The 24196-nt window shown below is 48.5% G+C and overlaps 4 protein-coding genes across 5 annotated transcripts; 2 read left to right on the top strand and 2 right to left on the bottom strand.

The window, feature by feature from the left end:
• Positions 1–1217: 1217 nt before the first annotated feature.
• On the bottom strand, positions 1218–2713 carry purg (purine-rich element binding protein G). The gene has a single exon (XM_030084625.1). The coding sequence runs from the start codon at positions 2277–2279 to the stop codon at positions 1218–1220; it is 1062 nt and encodes a 353-aa protein (XP_029940485.1). The 5' UTR covers positions 2280–2713.
• Positions 1985–23294, top strand: cenpa (histone H3-like centromeric protein A). Of its 2 annotated transcripts, XM_030084628.1 has the most exons (6): positions 1985–1997; positions 20421–21302; positions 22039–22219; positions 22494–22615; positions 22701–22775; positions 22969–23294. In XM_030084628.1, exons 3-6 carry the CDS (start codon positions 22081–22083, stop codon positions 23095–23097), a joined length of 465 nt encoding a protein of 154 aa, XP_029940488.1. In that variant the 5' UTR covers positions 1985–1997; positions 20421–21302; positions 22039–22080; the 3' UTR covers positions 23098–23294. The 2 variants fall into 2 exon arrangements, with proteins under 2 accessions (XP_029940488.1, XP_029940487.1); XM_030084627.1 differs by lacking the exons at positions 1985–1997; positions 20421–21302 and having other exon boundaries at positions 21831–22219.
• On the bottom strand, positions 3598–15022 carry il6st (interleukin 6 cytokine family signal transduce). Its single transcript, XM_030084624.1, has 16 exons — positions 14879–15022; positions 13957–14028; positions 12949–13248; positions 12482–12623; positions 11906–12060; positions 11662–11816; positions 11056–11218; positions 10859–10938; positions 8730–8982; positions 8436–8609; positions 6839–6940; positions 5806–5946; positions 5553–5693; positions 5362–5458; positions 5190–5271; positions 3598–5116 (listed from the first exon to the last, which is right to left on the bottom strand). Exons 2-16 carry the CDS (start codon positions 14018–14020, stop codon positions 4571–4573), a joined length of 2595 nt encoding a protein of 864 aa, XP_029940484.1. The 5' UTR covers positions 14021–14028; positions 14879–15022; the 3' UTR covers positions 3598–4570.
• On the top strand, positions 16325–19919 carry psmb10 (proteasome 20S subunit beta 10). The gene is made up of 8 exons (XM_030084626.1): positions 16325–16481; positions 16628–16721; positions 16934–17031; positions 17416–17556; positions 17675–17790; positions 17948–18006; positions 18883–19034; positions 19736–19919. Exons 1-8 carry the CDS (start codon positions 16417–16419, stop codon positions 19845–19847), a joined length of 837 nt encoding a protein of 278 aa, XP_029940486.1. The 5' UTR covers positions 16325–16416; the 3' UTR covers positions 19848–19919.
• Positions 23295–24196: the final 902 nt, after the last annotated feature.

Here is a 24196-nt window from a genome sequence, read left to right as displayed (position 1 = left end):
GGCTTCAAAGCAAGTACCGACTGAAATGTTAGCAATGTCAGCAATTCAGTTCAATAAAATCAAAATACCACAAAGCACACACACGTGTGTGTATGTGTGTGTGTGTCTTGTAAGTGCCGCTGTTGAATACATGAAGGTAGATTGCACTGGGTATAAAGTGTTTGATTGACAGGTGATCATTTAGGGGCTTTCCCTCATGACAGCAGACGGCACTGCTGCGCTGCCACGTGGATGAAACACACACACACACACACACACACACACACACACACACACACACACACACGCACACACACACACACACACACAGCGCCGGTCCGGTCAGGACGCCGGGGGGGCACGGCGCTCAGCACCAGGCCGGCCGGGGAAGCAGCAAAGCAACACACTGCTACATTTCATACACTGCAGACACACACACACACACACACACACACACACACACACTGCGCTGCAGCGGCGGTGTGTGTGTGTGTTTCACACCTGGTAAATGACGATGAGGATGGAGGATAACGGCCATGGACTCACAGCAGGGGGCCAGGTCGGTGTGACCTCTGACCTCTGGCAGCAGCGTGGAGGTGTCACATGACCATCGCACCACGTTAAACACACCTGACACCCGGCAGCCGCCTCAGCGCCACATCTCCAGGATAATAACAGAGCTCTCTTCTTGCACAACTTCCTAAATTGCACTTTTCATCAGAAACGAGTCTCAAGGTGAACAGAGGTTCACCTCCGGAGGAGGAGCTGCGTTCAGAGCACCTGGGGGGGGGGGGGGGGGGGTCTGATCAATACAGTTCAGTAGCTTCACTACAGGCACAAACGCTTTGACTCTAATCATACTGATGTTCTAGATTACTGGGGAGGTCTTGTTCTGATTGGTCAGGTACAGTGGGGGGGGGGGGGGTTAAAGTGCACAGATGAATGGATGAATGAGTGGATGACTTCTTGGCAGGTTCAGAGGAGAGTTTACCAGCCCTTGGCAGATCAGTGAACGCAGTCATCATTAAGGGTGTGTGTGTGTGTGTGTGTGTGTGTGTGGAGGGGAGAGGGGGGCACATCCAGAACATGATGTTACCGTCTGTCTGGACTGTGTCTGCGTCCTGTCCAGCCCTGGAGACAGCCCCCCTCTGGACCCCGGACCCCCGGACCCCGGCCCCGGGGACCGCCCCCCCCCCCCCCCCCCCCCCCCCCGGTCCCCCCTCCCCGGCCCCCCGGGGTCAGTCCTCCTGCTCCTCGCTGTCCCGCCGCCCGTCTGTCCTCTTCTCCTTGTGGCAGGTGAAGATGCGGCGCATCTCCTCCTCGTAGCGGATGAAGTTCTCCCCGAAGCGGGCCCAGGCCTTGAGCGGCACGGTGATGGTGTTCCGGTACGGCTGCCGCACCTCGCTGATCTTCAGGAACACGCCGTAGCGGTTCGAGCCCACGTCGAAGTAGAAGCGCTTGTTGTCCACGCGGAAGGACGCCGCCTCCGGCAGCTCGGGCTGCTCGTCGCGGCCCCGGGAGCCGGCCCGGCCGCGCTCGTCCCCGTCCTCGTCCCCGTAGTCCTCGATGAGCTGCGACAGCGCGTCCCGGAACTCGATGAGCCCCTGCGCGGGCAGCACGATGGTCTGCTCGATGCCCTGGCCGTAGTAGCCCATGGTGCCGTGGCCCTTGCTGACCGTCTGGCGGATGCGCAGGAAGCGGCCGCGCTGGTTCTCCTTCAGGTCCAGAAAGTACTTTCTGTTGTCCCGCTCGATGAACTCGCTCTTGAGGACGCGGTGCGCGTGGTCGTCGGACGCCGCGGAGCCGCCGGGGGACGGCGGGGCGGGCTGCTCGTGCGCGGCGCCCCTCCGGCGCGGCTCCGGCCCGCGGCCCTGGCCGTTGCTGCTCGGCTCGTCGACCTGCGGGGGCGCCGGGCCGCCGCGCAGCCCGATGCGGGCGTAGTAGTCGATGAAGTCCCCCAGGCTGTAGCGCAGCGCGGGCGCCATGGCCATGGACAGCGTCAGCTTGCTCTTCCGGATGTTGTCGTGGCGGCCTCTGCCGATCCACACCTCGGCGATCTTCAGGAAGCGGCCGCGGACGCTCTGCTTGACGTCCAGGTAGAAGCGCTTCTTCTGGATGTCGACGCGTTTGGACGCCAGCTCCTGGATGTCGTTCCCCGGCTGCTGCTGCGGCTGCTGCGGCTGCTGCTGGGAGCCGCCGTGCGCGTACTGCTGCGGGGGGTACGGGTGTCTGGGTAGCGGGTCTGGCGCAGCCTTCGCCCGGCCTCTCTCCACGCCTCTGCAGCATCCATCAGCCATCATGGTCGGTGATCCGCGGGAGCCGGTCCGGCTCAGGGCCCATTCCAGAGGGGGGCTCCGGGGGGCGCAGCGGCCTGCCGGTCACACACCGGCTCCGGCCCGGCGCCTCGAATGACCTGGAAACGGCGGCTGGCGCGGAGTCACCGGCTGGTCGCGGCTCCGTGTCCCCGGTAGAAGGTCAAGCCGGACCGCTGAGCCGCGTCCCTGCGGACCTGCGCCCCGTCCCCATCAGCTGCTCCTGGAGCGGGACGCGGGGAGGCAGCCGACCTGGAATGGGAGGAGGAGGCGTCCGGTACTACATGAACCCGATGAACCCATCCACCCCCCTCCCCGTCCTGAGAATACCTCCGTTAAAGAGACACGACGGTGCGCGCGCTGCTCCGTCCATCCAGAGGACGCTCTGCGGCGCGTCCCGGACACACACACATCACACACACACGCACTGGGTGGATATGTTGGCATTTAAATTCAATGTGCATTTTGACTCATTCTATTTAATAAAAAGACCTGATATGTCACGTGTGCAGCTTCCTGCTAAATCTCAACACTGTTTGAGGGACACAGGTTTATCCTTTATTATAGGTGGAATCATTTGTCTGTTCTTGATATATTTCGGATGATATATGATTTATACGAGACCAAATTTCAACTCCAGCGCGACTCCTGTACAGCAGAACTGTCCCAGCTCCTGGGAAATCCTACATTACACCTTATAAATCAGATTGTCAAGAACAGCTCCGTCCCAAGATGCATCACTTCCAAAGACATGAATGTAACATGGAGACAAGCTTCAAGGGAGCAGGTGGCAGGTTCTTACACCTTCATCTTAGAGATGCTAATCAACCCACAAACAGGAAGAACATGCAAACTCCACAGCTGAGAATCGACCCTTCTGAGTGCCGACAGAATATTCCGACACAAGGTCCGTCCGTCCAGATGAAGACTGCTTCGCTCTGCTCCTCTGAAATGAAACCACAGCAGCAACAGCTTCTCTCCAGGTAAAGCATTTATTCTGGACTTGATGTTAGTCATTTACAGCACTGGAACAGCCACACGTCTGTGAAAGACATGAGAAATAGTGTTTCGACAAAAAAAAAAAAAAAAAACGTTTCTCTTCTCCACTCTGTCAGCGTCTCTCATGAAACATGCTGGATGTTCTATAAAGTGAGTGAGTCCAGGAGAACCCGGGTAGTGAAAGGAGCTGCAGAGTCGCAGGAGGTCCCAGACGCTTCGGTCCCCCGTGGAGTTAGTGTGAGGAGGAGGCGGGGCTTTAAGTGGACGGCACGGCTCTGTACGATGAACCAAGCAGAGGCGCTCAGGGAGCTCGCAATGGAACCGCAGAATCCTCACATTCACCTCCAAAACAACATGAGCTGCAGATGGAACGCCGGGAAGGTTTCTGAAGCTGAAATCAGAACGCGACAAACTGCGATCGGAGTTTCGGTCACATCTGGAACAGGGTGGGACACAAACATGTCACATTAATCTGAACATCTTCAAAGGACAAGTGCAACTCCTTTTATTGGGTCTGAACCCATCCTGGACAGACTCGAGTTAATTAGACGGTGCATGAAGTGTCAGAGTGGTTTTCATCATCATCATCATCATCATCTCCTCCCTTTAGCCCCCTTTAGTCTGAAATGTCATGGGAACACAAAGCAGCCGCTGCACTGAAGGGACGGCGTCCACACGGGGAAGGTTTTCCGGCCTTGTTGTGATTGTTTAACACGTGAAATTAGTAATTTTACGTGGACTGTCATATGAATGCTCTGTGATTTAAAATGAAATCTGTGGAACCTTTAGCCTCGGCAGTCTCTGTCAGTATGAACTCACAACAGGAATTACATTCAGAAGCAGTGTATTTACAGGGATCAGCCACAGCATCAGCGGCCGCAGCAGGTCCACCTGGTCATAATGTTATGGCTGATCGGTCAGGCGGAGGTGTAAAAATACTCGATATGTGAAGAGAGGATGCCCGGGCTGTGAAATGGTGGCGTCCCCGCGGCGCGGAGGCTCCTCCAGCAGATGGCGCTGCAGAGGAGCCAGTGATTGCTGGGACTGGGGCTCCCGCGGCCTCGGGGGTTGAGACGCCGCCACGGGCTCCAGGCGACGCGGGAAAGTGTGTGTTGGGCGTCGCGCTCACACACGCTGCTGAGGAAGTCTGCCATGTGAGCGCCGCGGCCCTCCGGTCCTCGCCACGGCGCCGCCGACTATTTATACTTGGTTAAGTGCAAAACAATATACTGGGAGATCCCTCTCCGAAGGGCGAAAGGCGTCGGCGGAAGCTCACTGGCTCACTGGCACTGCGGCCGGTAGCCGCCCAGCTGAGGCATGTAGCTGGAGGCCGGGGCGGCCGGCGGCGCCGCCTCTGCGTCCTCCTCCAGGGGACAGAAGTCCAGAGGCTCCACCACGTCCTGCAGCTCCATGGCCGGCGGGCCGGCGAGGCGCCGCGCCGCCCTGCCGCACTCCGGCGCCACGTCCGGGTTCTCCTCCGAGTCCAGCAGCGGCTGCGTGGACTCCGAGCGCGAGAAGACGGCCGGCTGGGCCTGCGGGCCCGGCGTCTGGCCCTTGTAGCCGCTGGAGGCCACCACGGACGAGTACTGCACCGTGCTGGCCGTGGTGTCGGCCACGTCGCCGCCCTCGTCGCTGTCCGACACGCTCTGGCGCGGCGACGACATGCAGGACGAGCCGCCGATGCCGCTGCTGTGCTCCTCCGACAGGTACTTGTCCTTCTTCAGGGCCAGGCTGGCCTTGTCCTCCTCGAACACACACTTGGCGTCGCACATGTCCATGTCCAGCACGCTGATGCCCGACAGACAGCTCTCCTTCGGCGTCTCGGCCTGGCGAGCAGAGCAACGCCGCGGTTAAAACTCATCCCGCTGCAGGAGGCGTCCGGGTCTGCGGCCGGCTTACCTTCAGAGAGTAGTCCGGAGACCAGGTCCCGATCGTGCTCTCTCCGGGATTTGGAATCTCGGGCCAGAAGTTGTCCTTGATCCTGCAAGACAGAGAGGACGGCCGCTTCATCTCCAGACTGCTCTGCACCGGCGGCATCTCACCGGAGTAACGGCGAAGCGGCGACACCTACACGTCTCTCTTGTAGATGCAGAGCAGCATGCTGAGCAGGAAGACGAAGATCACGCCCAGGCTCACTCCCACCACGATGCCCTCGATCTCTCCGGGCGCTGCGGGGGACGGAAGACGGTTCAGCTGCTGTGTGAGCTGCGCGTGTTGTTTGCTTTAACGTGCAGAGAGGAGCCTTTCAGCCGCGTCACCCACCGTATTTCTGAGTGATGAAGTTGGTTGACGAGCCGTTCTTCAAGCCCCGGCCGGAGGACGCCTGGATCCAGGCGGTGTAATGCGTGTCTGGAGACAGCGAATTCAGCGTGTAGGACGTGGCGTTCGCCTGCAGCGGGACGCCTGCAGAAGAGCACAGCGACAGATTACGCCCTCAAGTCCAGCGGCGAACTAACACAATGCTCACCACATTCATCCAACCACAGCGCCCCCTAGAGGTGAGGCCGGTACATACTCAACACTTTCTTTCCGCTCTTATAGAAGAGTGTGTAGTTGGTGAAGCATTTCTGCTTGGAGTCTGAGATCTCCCACTCCAGCGTGGCCTTGGTGTGTCCGGCGTTGCCCTGCACTTTGGGGTCCGGGGCTCCCGATGGTTCTGCAACACCAACATCGACCCAGACTTCAACCCTCCAGCAGACTTCCTTCAACTGGAAAACCAACTCAAACGGCCACTAAACTAAAACCTTGAAATATTCTACTATAAGATTGTAGAACTCATCAGGTGAGCTTGTTAAATTCAGTGTATTATTTTGCTGTTCCATCATTTGGCTAAAAATCATGTAGTCCTGTACTTTTCACAGTGGCTTTCTTTAAACAGTTTCCACAGCATGAAGAGAGGTAACCACGCTTCTGAGGCTCGGTGTAATGTGACGGACTTCTTTCCTTTTCTGTAACGCATAAAGAGCCCTGCTCAGAGGAACAGGAGAAGTGAAACCACACGCCAAACCGCGCAGCCAGGCACAATCTACAAATACATCGTCTGGCCGCTCAGGGAGCTCACGTTACTGGAACACACGGGAAGATCTGCACAGCGAAGAGGACGCAGTCAGGACATCAGCAGCAAAGTGTCTGCTCCCAGTCACTGATAACTCCCACAGTTTGCCTCCTGATGCAGAATCAAATCTTACAGACGATGAAATCCAACATGAATGGCCGGGAGGTGAAAAGAAGAGTGAAGACGCCCTCAGAAAGTGTTTTCTTTACAGACTTGCTTGGATCTTGTGGCGGACTGGTCACATTTTAGATCACACTTCTGAATGTCTGCAGAACAACAGAAGCTAAAGCAGAGCTGACTTCTCTCTTCGTCTTCTTTTTTATGCTCCAACGCCTCAAATAAACAAACCTGCTTCCTTTACTACTTTCACCAAACTGAACTCTTGCAAATAAGAGACTAATCTAAAAACAAAACAAAAACAAAAAAAAGAGTTGCTGTCAGTTTGTAAAAGCCACCCGTCCTGACAGAGAAGACAGAGAGAGTGGTAGCTTACCGTTTTCTTCCAGGAAGGCTTCAGCATGTGCTGCTTTCCCAACCCAGCCAGAATATATGGGGTAGACGGAAACGCGGTAGCACACACCGACCTCCAGGCTCCCTGGAATCATGCAGATGTCAACACTGTTTTAGTCTGCGACGGCTTCAAGTCCCGGGTTTTGGGAAGTAATTCAACTGAAATCCTCAGATCCAAAACACACAAAAACTAAAGAGGTTGGCATGCATGTAAACAAGAAGGAAAAAAAGTTGTTCTCTTACTGTCAGTAACAACGTGGCTGTTAGTGTATGTGAGTGAATGATGAGAGACTCAGCAGGAATGCATTCATGGATTCCTTCAACATAACTGCACCTCGTGTGGATAGGAAAGGGCTCCAGCGCGTTTAAAGAGGCCAAAGAAAAACTAAAACACTCTGGTGGTGACCGCTGGGCGGATCACTCCGCTAAACTGATCTCTAAACACGGACGCCTGCAGCAGGAGGCCTGAAAACCGGAAGACATTCGTTTGTAATGTCAGACCAGACAGCCGTGCATTTTAATGGTTTTCACACTTTCACCAATAAGTTTAATTTGAATTGTGTAAAGCAATCCCACTCCCATTAATACACCTGACTCAGAACACCGCACAATATTCCAGTGTGGCTCCTGCACTGCCTGAGCCGTCTGTCCAAGCATGTAAACTAAATCAGTTGGATGTAACAACAGGTTCATGGAAGAGAGATCTAAATCAATCATCTGTTGTAATTATGAAAGACAGATTCATTCAAAACTCTTTCAAAATTAGAAAAAGCTCGAAAGTGCTTTATAAAGAGGCCAATTCCTCTGGAGGTGAAGGAAACACATTTTAAACTTGCTCATAAGATTTACCCCGTTGGAGAATTCTTAACAAATAGATTTGGCTTCGAAGTTAATCTTTCCATTCTGTGATGAATCAAATGAATCTTTACAACATTTCTTTTTTACGTCCTCTCTTAAAAACATTTTGGGGTGATGTTTGAGACTGGATTGATACTAAGAGTTTGGACCTCTCTGATATTTTATATTACAAAACGTATCCAGACAGCTTTATCCACTGTTACTAATAATTCTTCTGTTGGGAAAATATCTTTTACATTGTAATAAATGGATGAACAAAAAAACTGTCCTTTAATTATTAAAAAAATCAGTCTGACCTTTATTTTCTGTCTCTAAAAAGGATGTCAGGGGCTGTTTCCCAAAAACTATGCTGTGATGTCTCGTTTTCTTTTGATTTGATTTCAACGTAGCAGACCCAGACCAGTGGACATTTAATTGACATTGATTTGCATTGACTTGCTTATGTTTTGTTTGATTGTTTCCCCCCTCCCTTTGTAATTTTTATCTTTTGCTTTAAAAAAAAAAAAAGTGTCTCATAGCCATTTCAGTGGACTACTGGAGTCATTTAAGGTATAAAATGTTGCGTCACGCTGTGCGTGAGGACGATTCCACGGCGATACTTGTTCTCCTGAGAACACCAAATAAAGCACCAGGCGTTATGGATTGTACTGATCCCATTGCGACCGACGCCGACGGCCCTACTGATGCAGGTTTGATGGTGGCGAGCTCGGCGGACGGCTCACCTCTGATGGCGGTGTGTGTGGTGGTCAGTCTGGATTCCCTCTGCCAGTCCCTCCGGTCTCCATCCGTCCACTCCACCACGTACTCCGTCACAGTCCTGTTGTGGGGGAGTTTCCACGCCACCTGCAGCTTCCCCTCCTGGCGCCACACCCTGAGCCCCTGCACCAGGTCCAGCTCTGCAAACACACAGCGAACCAAGCCTCGTCACCACAACGTGTGTGTGTGTGTGTGTGTGTGTGTACCGCTGGGAATCTGGAGCCGTGCGGGCCCTCATTATCTCACACATGCACATTTACCGTTTGTTTTCTTAGGAATGCCCATCAGCGCCTTCAGCGACGTTCCCACCGAGTTGTCGGCAGTGGCGTGAACTTTCACAAACTTGTTTTCGGGAAGAGAGATCGTCTTGAGGACGACGGCCTCTGGCCGGTCCCCCTCCGACCCGTTGACGGCCACGCTCTCCCACTCCCCGCCCTCGCTGCCGCTCTGAGCCCTCTCGTCCTGGATCCTCACGTTGAACCTGGTGATCCTCCCGTTGGCAGGCCGAGGATCCTGGCAGGGCGGAGACACGGCGCCGGGTTACACGCCACGTCACACAACGTCATCGAGTATGGAGGGACAACGGCGGCGACGAAGAGAAGGACTGAAAACACATCTAACGCCATTGAAACAGCTGATCCAGACCAGGAAAACTACAGCTTTATCGTCTCCTTTCTCAGAGAACAGCTTCTGGAAATGTTCTCACTTAAAGTCAATCATGTAATAACTTGCCAACAATGTATGAAATACAAATTTCCAAGCAGAGCTGAGATGGAGCTGCACAGTATTTATCCTCAAAGAATAAATGACAACTACACAACTCACCACAGCGATTCCTGATAAGCTCACTGCACAAAAACTACATAAACACTTTGATTTTCAATGAATCAATGCATGCCGACACACCTGTACATTATTTTCAAACAGCTTTTTAATGCTACTTTAAAAGGGAATAACCAGCTAATAGTATAACCTTTTTATTCATTGTCAAAATGTAATTACTCCATTGTCTTCATTCCATCTACACCTGCTCAGAGGTGGACTCAGTGAATCAGTCTGAATATCGCAGGAGCTGTCGGAGCTGCTCGGAACAGCAGGAGGTTAAAAAGAGACCGAAAAAGCTGAAACACTTTGAAACTTTACTGTAAATGCGATTCAACAGCGTTCACTCGGCCAAATAATGGTTCAAAGCATCTGCATTTACTGACAGCTGCTGCTAAAGGGTGTCGGTCACCAGTTAATCCGAAACACCGCGGTGCTATCTGCGGTCTGCTGATCCCTCTGAAGTACAAACAGCTTGATCTCTGCACATCTGGAAGACGCAGCTTCTCGTTTGCTTTTGTTTCACACAGGAACTGTAATTCCTTTTTCATTTCATTCAAACAGTTGAGTGCGGTTGACAGATCCCGTTAGAGCTGTGGTAGTTTTCAATAAAGCCACAGCAGTCTTGCATAACCTCAGTTATTTTGTCAGCTATTTCATTTCTGCCTTCAGGGAAGCAGAATGGGGTATTTTCAGATGAAAATTATGACACTGACTAAAGTTAATGGAAAAAGAAGGTCTGGGATTGGTATCAGTATCTTAAAAGAATACTCCGAAGATTTTGGACCCACGCCCTATCCCGATCATTTACAGAGTGAGATAAGCTCATAAATACCTTCTTTGTGTCTGTTTGTCCAGTGCCTGGCTAACAGCTGTTAGCATCGTAGTTAGCTTAGCTCAACTACAGCAGGTGAAGAGGAGACAGAGCCGGACTGACGAAAGTGGACAAAATCCTCCTTCCAGTGGTCCAGGGGACGGCGTATTAGCACGTGAAGTAAACCCGAATGGTTATAAAACATTTTAAAAGACGTTTTTTCCTTTTCAATCCGTTAAAATAACGTGTTGATACACACAGATCTGCACAATCATAGTGCGCTGCGCAAGGATATACCGGCACACAGCGGCTGAGTCTATGGCTTCTACTGCTGTGCTCCGGTATATCCTTCCGCGGAGCACTGCGCATGCGCAGGTCTGTGTATCAAAATGTTATTTTAACGGATTGAAAAAGAAAACACGTCTTTTAAAATGTTTTATAACCATTCATATTTACTTTGTGTGCTAATACGCCGTGCCCTGGACCACTGGAAGGAGGATTATGTCCACCTTCTCAGTCTGGCTCTGTCTCCTCTTCACCTGCGGTAGTTGAGCAAAGCTAACTACGATGCTAACAGCTGTTAGCCAGGCACTGGACAAACAGACACAAAGAAGGTATTTATGAGCTTATCTCACTCTGTAAATGATCGGGATAGGGCGTGGGTCCAAAATCTTTGGAGTATTCCTTTAAGGCTGCGGCATCAGACGAGAAAAAATGAAATAAAATCATGTTCAGTGAACGATAAGACCCTACCTTACAAACAATCTCCACCTCACGCCCATTTCTGCCATGATCAGTGATGATTCTCCATAAATCTGGCTTCCCTGATGGTCCTGCCGCGAAAACAAGGAAATCCTTCAGTAAGAAACAAAAACGTGCTCCACTGTAACGCATTCAGTCTCCAGGCGTATTGCAGCCTGGTGAGTACAGCGAAGGTCGGAAACACTCACGGTCCTCGGGGGTTCTCTGGGTGGCGTTGGCGCTCCACTCACTCCAGTAACCCTGGTCCTCTTTGAAATACTTGCAGCGGACCTGGCTCATATACACCGTGTCTGGCTCAAGTTTTTGGAGTCGGAAGGACTGCACGTCGTGGGAAACGTCCCCAAGAGGCACCTAAAGAACATCACACACAGCTCTACTGACATGTTTCTCAGGACTTGAAGCACGGGACAAAACACACAAAATGATGAAACAAAGCTCAGTAATCAGGGATTTGAAGTTCGTGATCAAAACATGACGAACATGTGATTTTAATCTAAGCTCCTAAATGTAAACAAACAAGGTGCTGAACTTAATATTACACCAGCTATACTGTGTGAGTTTATTTTTAACACAAAGTCACGAAACCTTCACAAAGCTGCAGAAAAAAGGAAGTGGACCTCAAAGCAAACAGTTCCAAAAAAAGACTCCTTCCAGTCAGCAAACCCAAAGTCAAATAAAGGAAACCAGAAGGCAGAAGCGCCCGAGCAGCTGTTCAGACGGACACGGTGTGTGAGCGGGAGACGGCTGAAGCAGACGCTGAAACGCTCGCGGCGTCCAGGCCGTGCTGTACTCACGTAGGTCCAGTCTGAGGCTCCGCGGCGGCAGAAGCGGATCTCGTACTTCAAGCTCAGATACACCTTGGGCATCGGTTCCGTCCAGTTTATGAGGAGAGAGGTGGAGAAGTTCTTCTCGGAGATGGCTTGGACGTTTGAGGGAGGGCTCGTTTGCACTGCAACCACAAATCCAGCGAGCGGTCAACAGTCTGTGTGCCCACGTTCAACCGGAGCACTTCTACCAACAGGAAGAGGTTCTGCTCACCAAAGCTATTGCCGTCACCCCACAGGCGCTCGGACTCCACTCGGCCCAGTTCATTGTCAGCCTCCACCCAGATTTCCAGAGACATGAAATGCGGGAAGGCAGAGAAGCGGACCTGGGCTTTGTTTGCGGACGGTGTTGCGTTAAAGACTGCACCTCTGTTGATAAAGCATCAATAGACGGCATCAATGTTGAAACCCACACGATCATAAGCAGCCTCAATTCTCACCATTTATACAATCTCGATCCTGGTAAAATCCTCACTGATCAGCTCTGTTTCCCTCTTTCACACTGCTATGTTTGGATTTCAGCGAATCTAAAAGGAGTTATCCTGTAAACCAACGACCAAAGCGGTTTGCATCGCCCTGAAATTACCCAGAGTCCTCTGAAATGTGAAGCGGTCGAGTCGCTGCAGCCCGGCTCAGATCTACCACCTTTAAACAGAGCGAAGGTGTGGAAACGCATCAGGGCAGTCTGAGCCCGGCTGCAGCGACTGGATTCATGGAGTCATGAATGAGGCTTGGTGTGAGCAGTCTGCCAGCAGGCGGCAGCGGCGTGAAGGCGTACGCGTCTACTCACATATATTTAACAAACAGCTTCTGTGATGTTGGGACGAGCGTGGTTGAACGTCCTCTCGTTTCCCACTCACAGGTGAGAGTTGAAATCTGGGATTTCTCCTGCACTGCGACACAGGACAGGTTCTCCGGCTTGTCTGGAGGGTCTGATGGGAGGAAAAACAACACAGAAACACACGGATTATTACTGGTTTCCCACCAAACGATGCGAAGATGACTACATTCTCCTTTGAATCACTTTTCCTGTGTTTGCGTGTAGTTCCTCATTCCAGTGGTGACTTCTAAATCGAGGCTGTTTTAGTCATCAGGACTGCTCATAATACAGCTGTGTGACAAAGCTACGGGTCAGACTAAACACAAGAGCCGCCCTGATTTCCCCTCAGTGCAACACAATGCCATGACAGCAAGACACAAGTCGAACAAACAACAGGAAAAAGAAGGATACAACACAGCAAAGCGGCAAAGACTTACAGCCAGTCTTGAGGAAAATCCCGTGCTGGAACCTGTGTTCATTCAGGCGGACATATTCGGAGCGCTTCTTGCAGAAGCAAAACAAATAATTGGGAGTGTCCTCCCTGATGGCGATGGTGACATTGAGCGCTGAGGAGTTGACTTTGGTGTACTGTGCTCTGGGCACCGTGGTCTTGGTCAGATTCCAGTAGAGGTCGTCTGCTGTGACCTCGGTCGTGTCGACGATTGAGCAGGTAGCTGTGAAATTAGTCCCGATCTCCAGCACTGAAGGCTGCGGGCTGGTAATCAGATGATAATGTACTGAAAAGTGACAGAACAGGGAACGAAAATTCAGTTAAACTTTACAGAGTAAGATCCTCGAGAGTCAGCAGCATGATGCAAAAAATTACAATAGTTGTTCACGAGTAGTCATCCAGTCAGATACGTTGGAGACTACAGGCCCTGCTCACAACGCTGAACTTTAAAAAGTACAAACCCCCCTCAACCGGGGACTTTTTAGAAAGAAAAAAAAATGAAGATAACCAAGCCGTCACGGTCCACGGCAACGCACGGCCATCAGGCCTCTTTGTACTTGGGGAAAGTTGCTGTAGTTGAAAGACAGTGCAACACACCACAACATCACACCTCCTCCACAGCACATGACTCACAGTGAGAACCACGTTCACTGTTTCTCTGCAGCAGCTTCACCTACAACCTCAAGTTTAGCTGCTGACCTGATGTCCACTCCTTCTACTTGTCTCCCCAACAAATGCTACTCTTCCCTTTTAAAAAAAATAATTAAATTCAGCAGTGTTTCATTGCAGTAAGTAAAAGTCTGATTTACATGGCTTTCTCCAAACAGGAGAAGCTGAAATGTGACTAAAATCAGGGCAACTGGCTGAAAGATGCCCTGTCTGCTCAAACAGAGCAGATCAAGGTGAAGGGGTCGCTGTACGTCTGGAGAGAACCCACTCAGTCTGTCAACGGGTGGAAAACTGAACCGAACCCTGTGGTAAAAACAGCACTGACCTCCTGTGACGTGGAGCACCGGAGCGAGGAAAGGCAGCAGGAACAGCTGGAACATGGACACCATGATGATCACTGCAGAACAACAGAAGAAAAAAAAAACATGTAATACAGAACAGTGCCTCGGGATTAGGATGAGACTGAAAAAACTACAAAGAAATCCCTTAATCTTTCTTATTTTGATCAAAGTGGGTGCTGCTATTAATTTGAATGAGAGGTTTTCAGAACTAACAATGGGAGTTAAGCCCAAAATTCGAGCAACAACAGGTTTTCCCAGCATTTGTGTCGTGGATGATAAGAGTTCAGACCTTTCAGTTGATCTGGATAGTCAAATAAAGCACACTCAAATCACGGCGCGCATTACAGAGCAAACCTCTCATCTCAGTGTTTACCTTCACAATAGGAACATTCTAAAAGCCTGAGTGGACTGCAGTCAAAATGTTTCCATATGTTTGGACTCCTCATTTCAACATCACACCAGACACACTTTGGTCATAGAGGGACAAACAAAGTCAACACGCTCCCGGCGCTCCGGGAAGGTGGCATCTGGGAATATCTAATGTGGGGGTGAATAAGACTTGAAGCTCGCTGTGTGGTTTTTCATAATTCACGAGAGGGACAGGAAACACCTGGACTGGTCGTGATTTAAAGGTTTGATGCTCTGAAGTGAAATGAGTTTAGAGCTGCAGTACTGACACGCCTCTGCCTGTCGACTCCCTCACGGTGTAATACGGGTTTGATTAATGCGTTGTTAGTTGTTTTACAGAGATAACATGTTGCCGTGTGAAGCATTAGAGGGGTTAAACCTTAAACATTCTGATCACGTTACGGGACTGCAGACACCCTAAGCTAGCTGAACGTGTAGCACCAGGTTAGCCTCCCAGCTAGCGCTGCACTGCTTCACTGGAGCTGGAGAACTACTCACCCGACTGTTGTCCTTTACGGTCGCGGTATAACGTTAACTACATATCATTCCTTGAGGACAGAAATACATAGGCGCTGAAAAAAAGTTAAAATACTTCGAGTCGCAGTCTGTCGCATGTACGTGCGCCAGTAGTTCTGAGTAGAACCGCCCACTTCCCGTCAAAGCAAGCTTGTGTCGCAACGTATTGCGGAGCTGCGCCGCGCTGTCATCCGATCTCACAGCGTATGGATAAACTCCGTAGAGCTGGCAAACAATGGCGGCTATGTAGTGCCACGTTTATAAATTGGCTAAAATGCTCAGCGGAGACATGCTATGTTGTGATTGGACAAGAGAGGCCATCTGTCACAGACTTTGGCCCAATCAGGTATTTCAGTTTATCTGCGTGAGCTTTTCGTGTTGTTTTCCAGTATGTCTCCTCCCCTCTGCTTCGCCGGAACACCCAGAGGCCTTATTTCATGTTTTTTTCATGCCCAAAAGTGACATGTCCGATGAAATTCCATTGCAAGTTGGATTAATCAGTCATAAAGTATTTAGTTGAATTGTGTTTATCTAGTAAGTCTTTAAAGTTTGATGTATGAATTTACTGCCATCAGGAAACTGGAGTATTTTCAGCACATTTAAACAGACCACGTTCTGTAATATTCCATAAACTTGTGTGTCTCTAAAGAAAACCATAATTTAATCAAACGTCTAAATGTCATTGTTTTAAATTTAAAAAGGCATATAATTTCATTTAAATGAGTCTATGAATTAGTGTAAAATATATGTTGGAAACGGTGAAAACTTCCACATCGTGGAATGGAACACTCATATCTATAACATATTGTATAATGTGATTTCTGCTTCTTAAAAAAAACCAAGGAGAAACTTCCATCATCACATAGCCTTTATTTTAAAGTCGGAGAGGGGAAAACATAAAACGCACAGAAAAAGTGTTTTCAGGAGTTTTATTGATTGTTGATCTATGTTCGTCTCCAGTTCTTTCAAATCAGGGTGAAACCTTTTGAGTATTGGACCTGCAGGACATTCTGTGCTTTGTTTCAGCTGGACGTAACTTGAGCTTGCAGTCTTGTGTGTTTTGTAAAGTATCCAACATTGTGCTGCTCCCACAGATAAGAGGCTGGAAAACCAACAGACAGAGTGATAAACTCTGGACTTCACAACACACAGCTGACCAGCAACTTGGTCTGTGAAGGTACCATGAGTAGCGTTGGCCTACTGAAGGTGGATCCTCTTCAGCATCCATTCCTCACCCTCAGAGACAGAGCGGAGCTCCAGCAGCTCTCAGGGTTTCCCATCAGACACAGATGAAGCCGTTGGACTCGCTGACTGGCTGCCTTCCAGTGTGCAGTCTTCCAGATGAGGATCTGTCCTGGCTGGAGGCAGAGCTCAGCTCGAGGGTTAACCAATAGCTGGTGAGTCAGCAGGGAGGTTTGGCTTCAGCTGAAAAAACGAAAGTGAAAGTCAAAAAGGTGGAAAAGCACAGAGACGCGACGTGACTGAGCATTCTGAAAGAGTGTGTCTAAACTTGACTGGAGATGCTTCACAGCTTGAATCCCAGCAGCCTGCCAAACAGAGGCTTTTCTTTCGAAAACAGCCGCAGGTAAAGAAACTATACATCTATGATCATGATAGGTCTGTCATACAACTGACTGGATTTGGGGACAGAGTCAGGTTACATGAAAACAACGCCGATATACAAGTTCTTCCTCTTGGTTTTTGATCTGTGTGTTTTGTCACCCTCTCCAGGAATGCTGTGTTGGAGTCTGATCTGTCAGAAATGGGCTACAAATCCCCGAAAGCCGTCAAGACAGGAACCACCATCGCTGCCATCGTGTTCAAGGTGAGGCTGTGTTCAGCATGGTGAGGCTGATCGGCGGGTCGACCACAGAGGCCGGCCTGCTCTCCGGAACAACGCACATTCCTGAAACACCACTCTTAAGCTGATCGTGTACACAAAAAGCTTCGAAGACGTACTTCCCGGTTGGGAGTGTGTGTCTGTGAAGAAACAGGAAACTGGTTCAAACAGTGTGTTTATGCGCCGCTTGTTTCCAGGACGGGGTGATCCTGGGGGCAGACACGAGAGCCACGGACGACATGGTGGTGGCTCAGAAGAACTGCATGAAGATTCACTACATCGCTCCGAAGATCTAGTGAGTCAAACTGGATTTCCACCTCGAAACAGCAAGAACAGGCCTGGGAAATGACCCCCCGCTGCTCCAGGAGAGCGGAGAGAGTCGCTGCGTCTCTCAGCATTTGGCTTCGCTGTGATGTTTCAGCGAATCAGATTTCAGAGGTGGTCTGCAGCGTTTCTCAGGGGTAATCTGGACCGGCTCCAACGGATCCATGTTTGGACCCGCTCGTCTGAGTGAATGTTGAATCAGGACAAAGAGAAGCTCCTGTGAGGCGTTTAAAACAAACAGATTGGCATCTTGTTCCTCATACCCACCTGCTGCTACCTGCAGGACAGACGTGAGCAGTGTGTGTGTGTGTGTGTGTGTGTGTGTGTGTGTGTGTGTGTGTGTGTGTGTGTGCAGCTGCTGCGGCGCTGGCGTGGCCGCTGATGCGGAGATCACCACGCAGATCTTGTCGTCCAACGTGGAGCTCCACACGCTCAACACCGGGCGGCCTCCCCTCATCGCCATGGTAACCAGGCAGCTGAAGCAGATGCTGTTCAGGTGAGGCTGTCCGAAACACGGCGTCCCTCTCCTCCCGAGGCCCGGCATCCACCAGGGGTTGACCGGAGGAGGTGTGTGTGTGTGTGTGTGTGTGTGTGTGTGTGTGTGTGGCCTGCAGGTACCAGGGTCACGTCGGCGCCTCTCTGATTGTCGGCGGAGTGGATGTGACCGGGGCTCACCTGTACAGCGTCTACCCGCACGGCTCCTACGACAAGCTGCCGTTCCTCACCATGGGCATGTATTCAGCTGTCACACACACTTCCTGCACACTGGGCCAAACCAGACCGGCTATCGCCGCATTTCTCCTCTCAGCATCAACACACTCGGTCTATGAGCTCCTTGTGAACCTGGAAATAAAGAGGAATAAGAGCCTGTGTGGTGGTGGTTTCAGGCTCTGGAGCTGCTGCGGCTGCCTCGGTGTTTGAAGACAGATTCAAGCCCAACATGGAGGTGAGAGCAGCCACTCTTCACTGAATAAAAAGGCATGTTGGCTATGAGAAATGTGGTGCAACAGTGGTATGAAACGTTCAAATTTGCATCTCTTTTCTAAAACCTGAATCTGAGCGTCAAACTGCAGCAAAACCATGAAATAATAGAACACAAACACATTCACAGGAACAGTTTGTCTGAATAAGGTTGCACAATATGTTGGAAATATCTTAATAAATGATACTATATCATGAGGGAAAATGTCAGACGGAGTCCTGCTACTCTAGACTGGCCTCACAAAAGATTATATTTCAGTATTAATTCACACATTTCAACAAAAAACAATTCAGAAGCACAAAAGTCAGCCGTCTCCTGAAATGCTGCTGTGGCGCATGTGACTAAAAAGGTTCAAATTAAACTTCATTGGTTAATGTATGTTTGAAAATGATGTTTAAAATACGGTTTTGGGTGAATGTACTGTTAGGTTGTTGCGTGCTGTTCTCTGCAGCAAGCCTAATTTCCAGAATATTTAACAATAAAAACAAATTCTAATAGAAAAGAAATAGGTTTAGGTTAAATGTTTCATGCTTTTGTTAAGTAGTTTTTCCAACAGCTGTTCACAAAATGTGTATTCTGCTACTTGGCGGGAGGTTACTGATGATCAGTGATCAGGAGTTGTTGAACCCTGAGTGAGTTTTCAGACCAAAACCAAAGTTTTATCCAGTTTTCCACTTCTTCTCCTACCCTGTCCGAGTGCTTTCTGAGGACTGGGCCTGATCGGTAAAGATCCGGGTGTGTGTGTGTGTGTGTGTGTGTGTGTGTGTGTGTGTGTGTGTGTGTGTGTGTGTGTGTGTGTGTGTGTGTGTGTGTGTGTGTGTGTGTGTGTGTTCGCCTCAGCTGGAGGAGGGGAAGCAGCTGGTGCGAGACGCCATCGCTGCAGGGATTTTCTGCGACCTGGGTTCGGGCAGCAACGTGGACCTGTGCGTCATCACCGAGGCCGGCGTGGAGATGCTCCGATCCTTCGACCAAGTGGGAGTGAAGGGGGAGAAGTGAGTTGGTCCAGCTGTGGTCGGGTCGGATCGGGTCCGTCTGGCTCGGGTCCAGTCCGTCTCCAAAGCAGTCAAAGACGCTCTGCTGGCCAATCGTGTGGAAACAGTTTAAAATACACTCAGCTTAATGTCAGTCATTAAAATCAGGCTAGTGTCACGTATTGTTTCAAATCTTATGTTACATTTTATGAAGTAACAATTCTTTTTAAACGTTTTTAGTGGTTTCATCCTTTTATTTAGCATTTCTTAGAGAATTGTGACATTTTATCTGTTTCAAATATTTGGACTCTTTTTACAACAGTTTCACGTTGTTTGTCCCCCAGAAATTCTTGTCATTTTAGGGTTTTTTTTAACCGTTTTATTGTTTTGTCCCTTTCTTGTGGTTTTTCCACATCTTTTTAACCTCTTTTCAAGCAAACGATAAGAGTCCTTTTGAAAACCATTCTGGTGTGTAAATAAAATAAAATACGATAAAATGTTTTCTTAGGTACATTTTACAGAAAGCTTCAGGAAAGCCGCTACAGAAGGGCTGATTTATACTAATATACCCGTTGACTCAGAGTGACGCTGAGGAATGAATCCATGCATTAACGCCTTGAAGTGAGCTCACCGGGTAAAACATTGAGACTGTTTTTCAGGAGTAATTCATTGAGTGGACCATTCCTGAAGCCTTTGTGTTGCTGCTGTGTTTCTCCTCACAGAGGGGGGCAGTACAGGTATAAACCCGGGACCACGGGCGTCCTCAGCCACACGGTGACGCCTCTCACCCTGGAAGTGGTCGACCAGTCCGTTCAGATGATGGACACCGAGTGAAGGCCGATCGGAGTGTATTCAGCAGTGGAGACGGCGACTGGTGAATCTGCTCCTTAATAAACATGGAGTGTTGATAAGTTGTTTGGGAATCGTTATTGGATGCACTGCTGGAAAGTCTGTTCCTGAGGTGACTGAAGTCCTTCAGCATCTGCCACACTTCACTGAGGCTCTTCTCTGAGTCTGTGATGCCAAGCACTACCCTCTGCACTGGTGCATCCTGGGACATCAGGATGAGGGTGGCTGACAGGTCTATAAATCATCCATTAGAAGGTTTCATTCACTTTACCTACGCAGTGTTGTTGTTCTGACAACGGCTGATGAGTTTTAAAGACGAAATCAGAAAGTAAAACATGAATGTCTCTGATTGACAACGCAGTGACAAACTGTCTGCAGCCCGCCCAGCCTGTCCACTGTTTCAGAGACAGAGGACCTTTCCCTCAACTCAAATGCTCGGTTACTTTCCTCTCTTGAGTGTACAACAAGACGACTGAAGATAGCTTTTTTAAAAAAAAAAAAAATAAAATAAACTTTTCATTAGAAAATAGGAAAAGTCATGTGAGACATTTTTAAAAGCTCAGAAAAAAAGAAAATGCAGTGTTTTAACTGTGGAGGGACAGACAGTTTAATCTTCTTATCCAGGAACATTGATGTTCCAAGTTTGAGGCAGACGGGGGCACAGAGGTCAGGGGGTGAGAGTCTCGAAGCATGCAGTGTCATTTTTTCAGTTTAAATTTTGATTGTAAATTAGGATTATTCATTATTTTATGAAAATACATATTTCATCAAACTCAGTTTACTGTAAGTAAGAGAGAAAAATAAAGACAACAGTGGTGACAGTTGCAGATCATTACAGGAATATTTAGAATTGGAAGCATCCAACTAACTCAAAAGGTGTTACTTTATCTTGGGAATCATTGTATTTGTCAATTATTTTATCTTCAATTCATTCACTCTCCCTACTGGCCACACAGAGAAGTAATACATTTAATATAAAACCTCAAAGAAGCAGCAGTATTTTTTACAGCATCCTTTTATATACCAGAAATGTTTTCATCCATCTACAGTTTACAATCTGAAATGCTATTAAACTCACCATATGGCTCTGGCATGGAACTACCTGCCGTCTGAAGAAGAACTGCGCTTTTACATTCATGCTAAAAAGTATGGAGGACTAAAAGGGAAAAAAATTAATAAATAAATACATAATGAAATAATCAATTAAATGTATCATCAATTAATTTTAAAAAAGCTGTTAAAAAGCTGAAAAAGGGTGTTTTTCGTTCTTCTGTTGTTTCGCGCTCCGGTCAGTGGGTGGCGGTAATGCATCTCTTGCGGTCTTACGGACCACCCTCAAACAGAAGAAACGAAGAAGATAAAGCCGGCTCCTGATTGGTTGAGTGGAATGTGGCATGTTTTGAATCCAGCCCGACACAAATTCATCAGGACTCTGCAAAGGTACGTTTACGCTAGTTTCTTTTTAATAAAAATACTGTTCTGGAGCTATAAAGACACGTTTATGCCAACATCCGTTTAATTCCTGATAAAATACGAGAACTGTTCACGAAGTGAAGTTTCTGTACTGTCAGTACTGCAGATGGCTGTATGTGGAGTTTCACATTGTTTTGGTTGACTTCGATTCGTCTTGTGTCTCTTCATTGGTCTTTTATTTGTAAAAGCTTCCTTTAAAAATATGGAAAAAATAATACAGACAGACAGTTTTTTATGCAATTCCAGTCAGATGTGATATAAACTTGCAGTTTCTCCACTTGTAATCTGTACAATCTACACTAAATTCACCTCAGATTATTGTTTTCATGCAGTTATCGTCGTTTTTTCTTTCTCCCATTTCTTATATTGTTTCTCCTCACTTTCAGTTCCAATATATCAGTAATAAAAATCATTTATTTTAAAATGTTATTCTTATATTTAGTTCTGTTACACGTGAATCCCTCCATACAACTGTCTGATGATACATATTGCAGATAATTTTTAAAAATGAAGCTGAAGTTTTCCTTATACTATAAATTTTGTCTTTGTCTGCACAAAAAAATGAAATAACTCATCATTTCAAGAGAAGCTTTTAATGATGCAGCTGCAGTGGCTGTTGGGCTGCATGAAGGGCTGCTCTGTGTTGATGGTGTTTCAGGGTTCTTCTGAGGTTCTCTCCGTGTTGTCCTCATCTGCTCTGCAGAGAGAACGTCCTCTACGGCCACTGACCTGGTTATCAGAGACCATGCGTCACGACACATCCGCCAGCCGTAGGAAGGGCAAAGCTCCTCAGCGCCGCCCCAGGCAGCCGGATCCGGAGCCGCAGCCGTCGACGTCTGGTCTTCAGAGCCCGAGGCGGCGGACCGGTGGACGGGCGCCTGCAGGTCAGCGGCACACCAGATGACACCTGTCCAAGGAGCGTGTTTGAACCCAAACTGCTGCTCTATGATGGAGCTAGGGAGTGTATCGGTTGACCTGTGGAGTGGCTTGATAGTGAACTTTGACCCTGAACTGCTGGTCCCCTCCTGGATGTCCTGTTTCACAGCTCTGCTGTATGAGATCTGTCAGCATCTCGCTCTACACTAGATGATGGTTGTAATCCCTCAGAGCCACAGAACCCCCCCGCCCTGGGATAAACTCCATGTGTCTGTCTTCCAGATCGGCCTCCGGCCACGCCGAGGAGGAAACGTTTCCGTCCTGGAACCCGGGCCCTGATGGAGATTCGTAAATTCCAGAAGAGCACCAACCTCCTGCTGAGGAAGGCCCCCTTCTTCCGCCTGGTGGGTCTGACGCCGCCGCGCCAGACGTGACCTTTCCCTGAAGCTCCGGCTCAGTTCACCATCTCTCATGCTCCTCCTGCTGCAGGTTCGCGAGGTCTGCCAGATGCAGTGCTCCGTGCCGCTGCGCTGGAACGTGTACGCACTCCTGGCCTTGCAGGAGGTGAGCGGCCGCTGGCGTTTGAACTCAGACGAGCTGATCCTTTCCTCTCCACACATGCATATTAAAATGAGATGTGAATCTCATTATATTCAGGAAAATGTAGGACAAATGTAGGTCTGAATGAGCGGCTTCCTGCTGGCTGGTGTAAATCAGTCTCCCTGGGTTTGACTGGAGCTCTTGTGGTTTTCTCCAGGCAGCAGAAGCGTTCCTCGTCATGCTTTTGGCGGACGCCAACCTGTGTGCCATCCACGCCAGGAGGGTCACCATCTACCCTCGAGATATCCAGCTGGCCCGGAGGATCCGTGGCCAGGACCACCTGTGAATTTCGACGTGTTCCACACCTGCCGGGGGGGGGTTTAACACGGCTTTCTGAACATGTTTGTGTTCAGAATGGTTTTAAGGTGACATTTAAAGCCACAAGACAAATTAAGACAAATAAGTCAAAGTTTGTAAAGTGTTCAGTTATTTCTTCAGAGTTTATTTTTCTAATATTCTGTTTATCACTGTAATGTTGTTGTTCATGCTGTAAAATAAAGTTGTTTTGTTCATTAAATCTGTTTTGTATCGCATACCTACTGAAGCCTTATTGTAGTTTGGATGATTAATCTCACACCACAGTGAATCTTAAAGGAGGAATACTTTATTCATCACAGTTCCAGCACCATCAGCAGCAGATAGACAAACATCATGAGAAAAGAAAAACATCCCAGAAATTAAATAACATTTAAATAAAACCTTGAACTTTTTAATAATTTTATTTATAGTGCAGTTTATATTTCAAGATTTCAAAGTGCTACAGAGCAGGAGAAGTTAAAAAACAGCTGTATTTTAAAGGTAAGTTTAATTGAGGGTAGTCTGTTCTGCACAGTCCCTGGAGGTTAAAAGGTCAGTCCTGTTGAGATCTTCCTTAAAGGAGCAGACATTTCAGGACAGTAAATTGAGTACAGTATCAAGTAAAATCCCTTTAATAAAACCTCAAAGGTTTAATTCTTTATTTAAGTTTAATTTGATTTAGTCAACTTTCTGCAGGAATTTATTGACCGTGATATTAGAATGACATCGTCTGTCTGCTTTTTAGCTTACAACAAAACACAAGTACATAATATCTCACAGGATAAATAGAGAACTAATTTCAAGCATCTTTTTTGTCTTAAGAATTCAGCTAAACCATTTTACAGTAATTTTGCAACATCCTATGAGTATTACTTCCCAGTATTAAATTATTTTCAGAGAATTTACCCTAAATATGAGTTGCTTACATGTCTGTGTGAGAATGCACATCTGGATATTATGTTTAGTCTAATCTTTAATTCTTTTAGTTTTTCAGGTGTGAAACACTTTGTGCCGCATTTTCTTGTACAAAAAAGTGCAACATAAATCATATTGTATGGTTTCTAAAACTGATTATTTCTGGTTTTCTG

This window comes from Salarias fasciatus (assembly GCF_902148845.1).
Source record: "Salarias fasciatus chromosome 7 unlocalized genomic scaffold, fSalaFa1.1 super_scaffold_4, whole genome shotgun sequence".
NCBI classification, from domain to species: domain Eukaryota; kingdom Metazoa; phylum Chordata; class Actinopteri; order Blenniiformes; family Blenniidae; genus Salarias; species Salarias fasciatus.
Note: the sequence above shows the minus strand (reverse complement) of the source record. Positions and strands in the feature narration are given on the sequence as shown.